At 43.2% G+C, this 13,179-nt stretch overlaps 2 protein-coding genes across 2 annotated transcripts in view; one reads left to right on the top strand and one right to left on the bottom strand.

Moving 5' to 3' along the window:
- TXNL4B (thioredoxin like 4B) overlaps positions 1-13,179 on the top strand; it is a 65,903-nt gene that overhangs the window by 33,703 nt on the left and 19,021 nt on the right. The gene's annotated exons all lie outside the window — the stretch shown is intronic.
- LOC129492960 (haptoglobin) lies at positions 577-5,473 on the bottom strand. Its single transcript, XM_055298521.2, has 5 exons — positions 5,305-5,473; positions 3,723-3,805; positions 3,316-3,417; positions 2,484-2,558; positions 577-1,552 (listed from the first exon to the last, which is right to left on the bottom strand). The coding sequence occupies exons 1-5, from the start codon at positions 5,349-5,351 to the stop codon at positions 774-776; spliced, it is 1,086 nt and encodes a 361-aa protein (XP_055154496.1). The 5' UTR covers positions 5,352-5,473; the 3' UTR covers positions 577-773.

The raw sequence follows: 13,179 nt of genomic DNA, 5'->3' as shown, positions 1-13,179 counted from the left end.
ATGGAAGAGACCAGGAACTGATGGCCAGGAAACCTAAATTACTTAGCAAATGTATGGGCCAAGCTGTGATTTGGACTCAGCAAGTCCAGAGATCCTGCCTTTACATCATCGTCTTTTGTTTTCTGGAGTGCTGGTAGGTTATATCCCAAACTCTGAAGTACTGTCTATGTTAAAACACTTTTTCCCCCATCCCATTTTGAGCTAGCCTCTTCCTCACCAGGCCCCATGCCCTTTCTCCTAATTCACTTTGAAGAGGCAACAGCATGCAGTGAAAAGAGCTCTGAGTTTGTATCAAACAGACCTGGTTCAAAGTTCAGCTTCACTGTTTCATAGCTATGTAGCCTTAAGCAACTCACTTACCATCTCTGAGTCTCTGTTTCCTTGTCTGTAAAACAAGGACAACAGTTACCATTCTGGGACCTAGCATTCAATAGGCACTCAGTCAGTGAGCATGATTCCCTAAGGTGGAAGAGTTTGTATCACCTTTGGGATTTCCAGTGGGTTTGGGGTATTTTCTGCCATACTCCCAGTAGTCTCTATACCTTCTGACTACCCTGGACCATAAAGGAGCAAATAAAAAGGACTCAAGACTGAACACAACACAGAAATGAGTCAAAAGAAAGCTCTTTATTGACTGAGTCAGCAACTCAGGGCTGGCACCCATCAGCTTCAAACCACGTCTTATCCCGTTTACTCCTGTCCGCTCCCATCTACTTTGCCCTCTTCCAGGCTGAAATCTTGCTTTCAGACAAGGGCTTCCGGCCAGCCTTGCATTAGTTCTCGGCTATGGTCTTCTGAACCCAGTCCTGGATGGAAGTCACCTTCACATACACACCATACTCAGCCACAGCACAGCTCTTATCAAAGCTTAGGATCCCAGCCGCGTACCAGGTGTCCTCCTCCAGGTCGTGAACGGCAAAGGCACTGCCCGCATCGCCATAGCAGGTGTCTTCCTGGTACTTAGACATGCCAGCACAGAAGGTGTGTTCATTCAGTATGGGCTGCACCCCTACAGGGCTCTTTGGTGTCTTCTTTTCGGGGACTGTGCTGCCTTCATAGTGCCTTACGCATTGGTCTTGGTCAGCCACAGGCAGCATGACATACTTCAGATGGTCAGTAAATTTAAAATTGGCATTTCGCCCCCAGCCAGAAACATAACCCACACGCCCTACTTCTGCATAATTCTTTGAAGGTAGGCAGATGGGCATCACTCTCTCATTAACAGGCACTTTCTGTTTGAGTTTGATGAGCCCAATATCTACCTGACGGTAGTTAGGGTATAGAACCACCTTCTCAATCTCTACAAGCTGCTTTTTCCCCACATAGAGTGTTAAAGTAGGGGCAATGTCTTTCGCTGTTGCATTTTCTGAATGGTTCAGGAACAGATTTTTAGCCGTGGTCAACAGCCATTGTTCACTGATCAGCGTGGCCCCTGTGGTGAGATTATGGCGGGAGACCATCTTAGCCTGCCAGGGAAAGCTGCCTTTAGCATCCAGGTGTCCACCCAGGATCCGCTGCACCGGGTTTGCTGGATTCTTGGGCTTCCCACATACTGTCAAGGAGAGCAAGACACTCGTGAGTGGAAATGTGCGAGAGCCTTTCCATCTGAGAAACGGGTGAAAGCATGGGCGGCTGTCACTGCTGCATAAACTAGAAAGATTTAAATGCTTTGCCCTTACCACCTGCTCATCTCATTTCCAATAGTTGCAGTTTTAAAATAATTCTGTTTTTTAAATTGTTTACATTACAAAAAGCTCTATTTCCCACTTTTCTAACAAAGGAAATGGGAAATACTGAGATTTTTTAATGCTGGCTGGTGAACTATATTATATTTAAACAATTATCCCAACAAAGGAATTTCCACAATTCCCTGAAATTCATTGAAAGGGCTAGGGGCTACAATAATTCATTCTCTCTAAAGAAAGATGAATCTAGAGCAGCACTGGCTGGAGCTCAGATTTTGTAGATGGTGCAGTTAATACGAGACAGGTTGGTAGTTCCACACCACTCACAGCAGAAGAGGCTGGGTCTTTGCCTCTGGTTCCGAGAATGAAAGGAGAGAGCAACAGCTCCTCCTAATAACGAGAAGCAAGAGTCCCAGCCCATGTCCAGCCTCCTGCTAGGCTTCCATGGATTAAGATTTTATGTCATCCCTTGACTTGTTCTCTCTGGAGCCTGCTTCTCCTTAGACCCAGGGCTCTCTAGCAGGCTCTCTGTATGCACAGGCTCTCCTGATCTGTGGGCAGCGTAGACAGTGGATGCAACCAGTGCCCTTCAGGCCCCAATGATCAAGACCCTTAGACGCTTGGTGACCCTTAGGGAGTTACCACCTAACTGCTTAAGTCTCTCCCTGGCCAGCTGTGGTTCTGCCACATTCCTCCTCTTGGCTTTTGTGTGCTCAGAGGAAGCCGCACTGGAAGGCTGTGCCTCTAGGACATTCCCCGCTGGATGCCTGCCTGCTCTCTTAAGTGCTGAGCACCCACCTGCTTCACATTCAGGAAGTTTATCTCCAACAGCCTTATTTATCCACTGCTTCTCATTGTTTAAGGTGTACACTCCTGAAACAAAAGGCAAGAAATGAGCCAAAGGAGAAGTCAAGTCTAGACCCAGTGCAGAGTGAGAAGGCATTTAAAGAGAAGAACTAAAAGGAAGAGGAAAAGGGGACAAAAAGGAAGGGAAAAAGGAGAGAGAATATGAGGAGGAGGAAGGGAAAGAGTGCTGTGCTGGAAGCCAAGTGCCTGTACGCCACTTAAGCCCAGCAGAACACACTGTGGTCATGGCGGTCACAGGCAGGCAGTACAGGGAGGGCTCAGCGTTCAAATCCTGACTCTGCCTCTTACAGGCTGCTTGAATTTGGGCAAGATACTCAACCTGTGCCTCAGTTTCCTTATTAGCAAAGTGAAAACAATAAACTCTATTCAGAGGGATACCGTGAGGACTAAATGAGCAAATAAATATAAAGCCCTTAGAGCAGTGCCAGGACAGCAAGACTCACTAGGTGAGGGTGACATCGTCATCAGCATTCCTTCTTTTCCCACATCTCCTGCTGGAGATGTAAATCTGACGCTGAGATTTACATGAGGTAGGCTGCATGGCATTGCCTCCCTTTAACAAAACAGAAAACTTGAGGCTGACAAAAGTTAGTCTGCCCAAAGGGCCATGGCTACTGGCAACAAAACGCTTATTAGAACCTAAATCTCCTGGCTCCAAGGAGAGCAATGAACTTTCTGGCGAATCACCTCAGCACCACCCATCACGGAAATGTCAGAGAAGGGAGTTGTATGTAGGGCATGGAGACAGTTGTCCACGTCTTACCATCTCCTTCTGTGCGCAGCCTGTAGTAGTTCTTACACTGGTAGCGAACCGAGTGCTCCACATAGCCATGTGCAATCTCGGGGGGCTTCGGGCAGCCGTCACCTGCAAAGAGAGAGAAGCTAGAGAGTTTACTGTTTGGAAATTGTTCCCAGTGAACCATGAAAAGTCAGATGAGTGGAAGCTGCTCTGCACATCAATCTCCTTCCACCCCGAATGGAAGCCAATGGAAAGGCAAGCTCCCCTCATTTCTGGCAGGATCACCAATGTTCTTTATGGTCCTGAAAGCCCAGAGGTCGAGATAAGAAGGGGGAATTGGGTGTTCTCAGAGAGAGAGTGCAGACCCGAGAGGGTCAGAGTGGGATGCGGCGGCGCCAGGGATGCACGCTCCTACCCAACCAAAGACTGACCTGCGATATCCGTGACATCATTGCCTGAGTCCACTGCAAAAAGCTGTCCCCAGAGCAGGAGGGCAATGACAGCTCCCAGGGCCCTGCAGAGAGAAAACAAGAAGGAGTGGAAAGCTGGTCTCCCTGCTTCACAGCACATGCATGCATCCACACACACGTGCATGTACACACACACACACACACATGCATACACACACACTCCTCCCACTTAGCAGCCAGAAAAGAAAGCCGATATATGGAAGTGCTAGGACCAAGAAGTTGTCTCCACCCCTGCCCATACACACTTTAGCAGCTTCTCAGCATACCAAGCTTCCAGCAAGCTCTGTCCTGCTGGGAATTCTGCAGAAGCTTCAGAGAGGGATAGGAAGGCACATAGGTTGGGGGGTGGGCTCAGTTTCTGGCCACATTCGGCAAAGTACATTGGCAATAATAAGGAGCCCTCCAGGAAAGAGAAACCTCCCTCAGACACCCCAAAGATAGTGTTAATAAAATGTAGATAACTCAGAGATGGGAACTTTGGGCTTACTGTGCTATTCCTCTACTTCTTGATATTTTCTGTAATAAAAGGTTCCTTAAATATATAATTTTAAACACGTGGTTATTTCTAGTATTTTATGATAATTCACCTTTAGGAAATGGTATCTCAAACCCCAAAATGCCAGAAGGTTACCCGGAAGAGAACTGGTGTCCGAAAGCAGGACTGTGGCCATGAGCATTGACACACAGGCGCCATCTGCCTGTTCACCATCTCACTAACAGACGCCGACCATTCCGGCACTACTTGCTTCTATTAAAATAGTTTCTAGGCAGCGCGGTGGCTCACACCTGTAATCCCAGCACTTTGGGAGGCCAAAGCAGGCAGATCACAAAGTCAAGAGATCGAGGTCATCCTGGCCAACATGGTGAAACCCCGTCTCTACTAAAAATACAAAAATTAGGTGGGGATAGTGGTACACACCTGTAGTCCCAGCTACTTGGGAGGCTGAGGGAGGAGAATCGCTTGAACCTGGGAGGTGGAGGTTGCAGTGAGCCAAGATCACGCCACTGCACTCCAGCCTGGTGACAGAGCGAGACTCCATCTCAAAAAAAAAAAGTTTCTAGTCTTATTATTTCAACATTTCAAAAAGTCTTTATTTTTATAAGATCTAAGTGCCTTAATTAGATGTATCCCAGGTATTAGTGTGTATCCCAGGTACTAGTCAATTAATTGTGTCATTCAAATGTGTTACTATTAGTCTTCCTTATTATACATTTTTAAAGAGGAAAATATCTGCTAATAAATATACTCAGGATGCCAGGAAGGCTACCACGGGAGCTGATGACATCCCCTACAAAGACAAAAACGTAACCTCAAGGAAAAAGACACTCCTGAGAGTAAATCTCATGTCCTGGGAAAGTCAGCAGCACCGTCTTCTATGGATGCAGAAAAGGAGAAGATTTAACACACTAAGCCCTTTAATTCACTATAATTTAGCCCATTTGCCCTGTTTCTTTGTTCTATTTCTGCATCTCTACCGATGTACACAAAAAAGACTGAAATAAAGAACCAGAGGAAAGGCAGGAGGGAAAGCTGTGGACCCACCTCATCTTGGTTGGTCTTGCCTCTGGAAGAGCAGTGCTGTGGGGCATCTGCTGGTCTTTTTATGCTGCCACTAGCTCACTTCTCCCCCTTCTCTGTTTCGTAATTCCTGTGTCTACAAACTTTGGCCCTGGTAAGGTCACTATCTTTTCCAGTAAAAAAAAACCACAAACAGTACCCCTGTTAAGAGTTGAGCTCTTGCTTCACACTTGATTTTCTTGTGGTGTTCTGTTACAAACCCCAAAGAAACCTGGCAACTCTATGACCCACGAACCTGCCAAAGTATTTCCTGAAATCAGCAACTGGGCAGGACAGGGCGGCGGCAGGAACCATCAATCTGTCTCTTTATCTTGGAGGATTTTCACACTGCAGAAGGGCTCATTTTGAGTTGTTTCAAACCCATTGTAGACATTTCTGCAGCCTAGCTTAGGTGGGGCTCTAAAGAAAGCACTTCCTTTTCACAGTAATTCTCTCCACCTTGTGTGTGGCTGTTTCCCTATTGCTTAAAAGCTCTCCAGCCTGAAATCAGTAAATGTGTTTATTGTGTCTTCTCTGATTGCTCTTTGCAAGAAATCTCACAACTAGTTAAAGCTATAGTGTAGACTGACACAGACCATACTCAATGGCAGTGGTTCTCATGGTTTTATAGTCTGGTGATTAGCCTAAATAGGCAGATGAGAAAAATCGATATGTCTCAGTCAAATGTCTGCACCTGTGTGTATCCCAGGTACTAGTCAATTGAAACTTAGCAACTCAATACAAGGTTTGATTTATTCATTAAAAAGGGTTAGTTGTTCTTAAATTAGAGTGCACAAAAGAATTACTTTTGGATAATCATGGTGACACTGATGTAATAGCAAAGTAACTAGAAACAAGACAAATGCCCATCAACAAGAGGAAGGGTCAATACTGCGTTGTATGTGGATATAATGGAATATTATACAGCATAAAATGAATAAACTCTGCAAGAACATGGATAATCTTATAATGTTTGAAAGAAAACCGCAAGTTTCAGAAGATTACCTTCAGTATGATAGCAGTCTTCTAGAGATCAAAACCAAGTAAAACTTGGCAATGGATTCTTAGATAATGACACCAAAATCACCAGCAATCAAAGAAAAATTAGATAAATTGGGCTTCATTGGAATGAACATTTGTGCATCAAAAGACAGTATTAAGAAAATGAAGACAGGCCAGGCACGGTGGCTCACGCCTGTAATCCCAGCACTTTGGGAGGCTGAGGTGGGCGGATCATGAGGTCAGGAGTTTGAGACCAGCCTGACCAACGTGGTGAAATTACATCTCTACTAAAAATACAAAAATTAGCCGGGCATGGTGGCGCATGCTTTAATCCCAGCTACTCAGGAGGCTGAGGCAGGAGAATTGCTTGAACCCAGGAGGCAGAGGTTGCAGTGAGCCTAGATCGCACCACTGCACTCCAGCCTGGGTGACAGAGCAAGACTCTGTCTCAAAAAAAAAAGCGAAGACAGTCTACAGAATGGGAGAAAATATTTGCAAATTCTATATCTGATAAAGGGTTATTATCCAGAGCATATCCTACTACAACAACAAAAAGACAAACAAAGCATGGGCAAAGGATTTAAATAGACATTACTCCAAAAAAATACATAAAGTGCCAAAAAGCACATAAAAGATATTCAAGGCTGGGGAGTGACTCACACCTATAATCCCAGCACCTTGGGAGGCCAAGGTGGGTGGATCACCTGAGGCCAGAAGTTCGAGACCAGTCTGACCAATATGAATATGGTAAAACCCCATCTTTTCTAAAAATACAAAAATTAGCCAGGCGTGGTGGCATGCATCTGTAGTCCCAGCTACTACTTGGGAGGCTGAGACAGGAGAATTGCTTCAACCTGGGAGGCTGAGACAGGAGAATTGCTTGAACCTGGGAGGCAGAGTTTGCAGTGAGCCGAGATCGCACCACTGCACTCCAGCCTGGGCAACAGAGCGAGACTCCGTCAAAAAAAAAGTCACTGAACACCATTGGAAAATGTCAATAGGGAAATTTGCAAATCAAAACCACAATGAAACACCACTTCACACCTACTAGGATGGCTACAAATTTGTGTGTGTGTGTGTGTGTGTGTGTGTGTGTGTGTGTGAAATATTGGCAAGGATGTGGAAGAATTAGAACCCTGGTACATTACCTTGCTAGTAAGAATGTAAAATGGTGCAGTTGCTATGGAAAACAGTTTTATGGTTCCTCAAAAAGCTAAGCATAGAATTGCCATCTGACCCAGTAATTCCACTTCAGGGTATACACCTGAAGAATTAAAATCAGAGACTCAGAGACTTGTACACCAATGTACATAGCAGCATTTTCACAATAGCCAAAAGGTAGAAGCAATCCAAGCGTCCATCCACAGACAAATGGATAAACAAACTGATATCTACATACAATGGAATATTATTCACGTATGAAAAGGAATGAAGTTGATACATGCTACAACATGAATAAACCTTGAAAACATACTAAGTGAAAGAAGCCAGACATAAAGGGACAAATATTACTGGATTCCACTTATAATAAAGTATCTAGAATAGGCAAATGCATAGAAACAAAAGTAGATTAGACTTTACTAGGGGCTGGGAGAAGCAAGAAATGGGAAGTGATTGCTTAATGGGTACAGAGTTCCTGTTTGGGGTGATGAAAAATTTTTGGAAACTGATAGTGGCGATGGTTGCACAACATTGCTGGTGTAATAAATGCTGCCGAATTGTACACTTCAGAATGGTTAAAATCAGAAATTTTATGTTATAAATATTTTACCACAAAAAAATCAAGAAGTAAATAAGTAAACTTATTTTTATTGGAGAAAAAGAAAAAAGAGAGAGAGAGAAAGAAAGAGAAAGAAAGAAAGACAAAGAAAAGAAAGAAAGAAAAGAAAGGAAAGAAAGAAAAGAAAGGAAGGAAGGAAGAAAGAAAGAAAGGAAAGAATGGAAAGAAAGAAGAAAGAAAAAGAAAGAAAGAAAAAGAGAAAGAAAGAAAAGAAAGAAAGAGAAGACTCAGCAGTAAGTTGCTCAGGCATAGATATCAAAGAGTCAAAACTGTATTTTTAAATTTCTTGTTGGAATGGAAAACCCAAAATGTAAAATGTTATATCTCATGAGGAGGTAGGAGGAAGGCATAAGAGAAAGACACTTAGGTAAATATAAATAAATTGTTAATGACCCAGCTTTTGGGCTGAGTAGTAGGTTCATTAACATACATTATATTATTGTGCTTTATTTTTAATAAAACACATATATGCCCACACATATATGTCACATATAATATTTTATAAGTATCAAATAAAATATTTTAAAATATGAAGGAGGAGGGAATCACCCGAAGGACATAGTGAGAGGCCGCTTTTCCATGAATTGGATCCAATAGGTCTGTGTGGGGATGTGAGAATCTACATTTCAAGCATCCATAACTTCTCCCCAGCCCTGCAGGTACGAGGCAATAGACTGCAGCTCTTTAGTCATAAGCAGGAGCCCATTTCTCCACCTCTGGAATCTGGGGTTGGCTCTGTGACTATGTTGAAATAGTAGCAAATGTAACAAGGATAGTCTTGAAACATGCTTGTGAACTGGGATTTGACTGCTTTTACAGCACCCGGAATCTGGGGGCTGCCCTGTGAATGATCCCAAGTTATTCCTCCATTGCTGGAGAATGAAAGGTCCCCATAGAGCAGAACCCACGCATCCCAGCTGACAGACAGCCAGCCCCAATTTCCCAGAAGCCCTCCACAGATGCTTGAGTGAGCTCCTGCCAAGATCAGCTGAAACTGGTCCTGACCAAAATCACCTCCACCTAAGCCCAGCCCACATTGCTGACCCACAGAATCATAAGCTAAATAAAAGATGACTATTCTAAGCTACAAAGCTTGAGGAAGACTCATTAGGTAGCAAATGTTAACCAGTAGAACTGGTGTTTGGAATGATGGAAATGGAGCTGCTCTGGCTGAATCTGGGGTGAAGGTGTTAGAATTCTGCTCCCTAGGTCCCTGGGTTTCTGCTATCCTCTGTCACAGCTTGTCTTTACCTGTGCTTTGCCACCCAGGTTTTCCTTCAATGGCCAGAAGGAGGGAGCTACACCCTACGTTTTCCAAAGAGAACCCGCACTGTAGACTGTGAAGGATTCCACTAAACCTGGAACACTTCTGTCCTATGGCATCCTCATGCCCTCCTCCCCCTCCCACCTCATCCAGTCCATCATCCCTCCCCACAGAAACTGTCAAATCTCAGCCTCTCACAGTCTTCTATCTAGAGTCTTGCAAATGTCACAACCCCAGGCTTCTTTTTTCCTTTCTGTCCAGTTGCTGCTACTTTTCCACAGAGGGAAGAGATGGCCTCTATTTCTGCAGCTCTGTGGGTCCTCAGGGAAGCGGGGAGAACGCTGATCCTATGAAATGGAGGGAGAGACTTCCTCCTTGGACTGGTGCCCTCCTAGGGTGTCTAAAATGAAACATTTCTCACCACTGTTGTAGAACAATTGTTTACTCACCAGGTACGTGAAAATTCACATTCTCCCTCTGAAGATACTCTGAACTCTATTACTCTAACCCCTTGTCTTGGGCAACAGGGGAGCATTCACACACAGCCTTCCTACCCTGGGCGTCTTTCATTAACTTGAGGAGAAACAGAATCCAGCCCAAAAGGCTTCTCTCTTTCACTGGACAAGTCAAGATGGGAGATAGCAAGTCAGAAGACTCCACCAAGGAAAGTAGGAATATATTTTGTTGGGAGAATAGAAAGCAGGAAAGCTTGAAATATTAATAGGCCAGGACAGCAGTTGACAGAGGAGCTTGAAGGGGAGAGTTTTGATTTTAGAAGGAAAAAATGATTTTTAAAAGTTCACTCTGCCAGCCAGGCATAGTGACTCATGCCTGTAATCCCAGTGCTTTGGGAGGCCAAGGCAGGTCGATTTCTTGAGCCCAAGAGTAGGAGACCATATGGAATAAAATGGGCAACATGGTAAAACTCCGTCTCTACAGAAAATACATAAAAAATTATCCAAGCACAGTGGCACACACCTGTAGTCCCAGCTACTCTGGAGGCTGAGGGGTTTGCACCTGGGAGTTGAGGCTGTAGTGAACTATGATCATGCCACTGCACTTCAGCCTGGGTGACAGTGAGACCCTGTCTCAAAAAAACAAAAAGTTCACTCTGCCATTACAAAAGTCTTGAAATTTTGTAAGCTACCAAAAAATAAAAATAAGAAATAAGTCTCCGATAATTTCACCACCTCAAGACAACCAATAATCATTAACACTTTAGTGTTACTTCCTTCCAGATTTTCTCTGTGCATACTTTTACACAATTTTGATCATTCTTTATATAGAATTTTTTGGTCTAACCTTTTCACCTGTTAGAAATGCAAAATGCTTGTTCCCTGGTGCCATAAAGAAATAGCACTTGAACATAAATTTAATTCTCTCAGCAAGGCAATTTTTACTTTCTGCAGAAAGGGTGCCTGTCACAGATGGAACAAAGACAAGAGCACACTTGAACAAAGGAGGTAAAAAACATTTATATCTGACCCATCCAGACCCTACTGCTATGTCCTGATTCCATTGGCTGGAACTGGACCTGACAGTCTAGGCAGCACCCGGTTGGCTAAAGGTTTAAAACTTTTTCTAAAGAGGTAATGGCAGAGGAGAACAAAGGAAAAGAGGAAGTTGCTTATAAAAAGACTTAGAAAAGTAATAACATTCCCAAATAAGGAAGGGGCATAGGCTGCAAGCTGTGACATGCCTGTGCACACGTCTAGCACAGATATCTTGGTTAAAGTACAGGGACATAGAATGTATTTATTTTCTTACATTTAACAGCTACATAGGATAGGGCTTAACAAAGAGTTATTAGCACAAAGCAAGGAGGCTTGAAGGAAGTTAGTTTTTAAAAGAAACTATTATTTCTAACACTTATGATTTATTCTTTAACAAGAAGGGAAATTTTGAAGAGGAACTTTTTACTTTCTACATCACGCAGTGTTGTAGGCATTTTCCATGTTGCAGGAAACTCTTTAAAACATTTTAGGCTGGGCACGGTGGCTCACACCTGTAATCCCAGCACTTTGGGAGGCCGTGGCGGGCAGATCATGAGGTCAGGAGTTTGAGATCAGGCTGACCAACATGGTGAAACCCCATCCTACTAAAAATACAAAAATTATCCAGGTGTGATGGCGTGTGCCTGTAATCCCAGCTACTCAGGAGGCTGAGGCAGGAGAATCGCTTGAACCTGGGGGGCGGAGGTTGCAGTGAGCCAAGATCGTGCCACTGCACTCCAGCCTGGGTGACAGAGCGAGACTCTGTCTCAAAAAAAAAAAAAAATCTTAAATGCTATATTATACTCCTAACTTAAGGAGGTATCACATGTACTTTAATTTTGCTGTTATTAATAGCTTGCATACACACAGGGAAGTGAGTTAAGGAGACCACACTCATTTGACTCCATTTGAATGTACAATTGATCCAGCATCATTTACTAAAAACACCAGATCTTAAGTGTTCATCTCAATGAATCTTTATAGTATGAAATATTTCTAGCACCCCAGAAAACTCCTTTGGGTTCCTCTCAGTCCACACCCCACCCCTACCAAAGTAACCACTGTCCTGACATCTGTCATGATGGAATACTTTTGCCTGGTCCTGAACTTTGTATAAATAGAATCAAATAGTAGGCATTCTTGGTTTCTGGCTTGTTTTTTCAACATAATGTCTGTGAGAAACATCCATGTTGTCACATTAGTTTCTTTTTTTTATTGCTGAGAAGTATTCCATTGTGTGACTAAAGCACAATTGATTATTCATTCTTCTGTAGATGGATGTATGGATTGATTCCATCTGGGGGCTACTGTAAACCAAGCTGCTATGAACATTCTTGCATATATCGTTTGGTGATTACCTGCACTCATTTCTCTTGGATACGTACCTGGCTGTGTCATAGGATAGGCATATGTCTAGCTTTAATAGATTCTGCCAGTTTTCCAATAAACTCTCCTATCAGCAGTATATCAAAGTTCCAGTTGCTCTGCATCCTTGCCAATACTTTTTATGTTTTGCCATTCTGCATATGTGTAGTAAAATATAATAATGGAGGCCGGGTGCAGTGGCTCACGCCTGTAATCCTAGCACTTTGGGAGGCCAAGGCAGGTGGATCACCTGAGGTCAGGAGTTCAAGACCAGCCTGGCCAACATAGCAAAACTCCGTCTCTACTAAAAATACAAAAATTAGCCAGGTGTGGTGGCACGGGCCTGTAGTCCCAGCTACTCAGGAGACTGAGGCAGGAGAATCGCTTGAACCTTGGGGGCAGAGGTTGCAGTGAGCCGAGATTGCACCACTGCACTCTAGCCTGGGTGACAGAGCAAGACTCCATCTCAAAAAACAAATAAATAAATAAAAATAATAATAATAATGGCTTTAATTTTGCATTTCCCCAATATCAAATGATGTAGAGCACTTTTTAGATTTGTGTTGGACCACTTAGGTATCCTCTTTACAGTATGTCTTCTCCTTGTATATTTGTTGTCTTTTTCTAAAATATTATGAATACTAGTCTTTTTTTGGATAAATGTATTGTAAACATGTTCTCCCATTCCATGGTTTGTCTTTTAATTCTTTTAATCTTGTATTTTGATGAACAGAAGTACAGAAGTTCTTAATCTTAAATAGTCCTAATTTGTCAGTTTTTTAAATTTCATAGTTAGTGATTTCTGTGTTCTGATTAAGAAATTTTTGCCTACAAGGTTGTGACAATATTCTCCTATATGTTTTTCTAAAAGTGTATTGTTTTATCTTTCAAATCTAGGTCTATGATCCATTTGGAATTAATGTTGATATATGATGTGAGAGAAAAGTTCATTTTTT

Source organism: Symphalangus syndactylus, chromosome 11 (assembly GCF_028878055.3).
Source record: "Symphalangus syndactylus isolate Jambi chromosome 11, NHGRI_mSymSyn1-v2.1_pri, whole genome shotgun sequence".
Taxonomy (NCBI): Eukaryota; Metazoa; Chordata; class Mammalia; order Primates; family Hylobatidae; genus Symphalangus; species Symphalangus syndactylus.
This window is presented reverse-complemented; position numbering and strand designations above follow the sequence as displayed.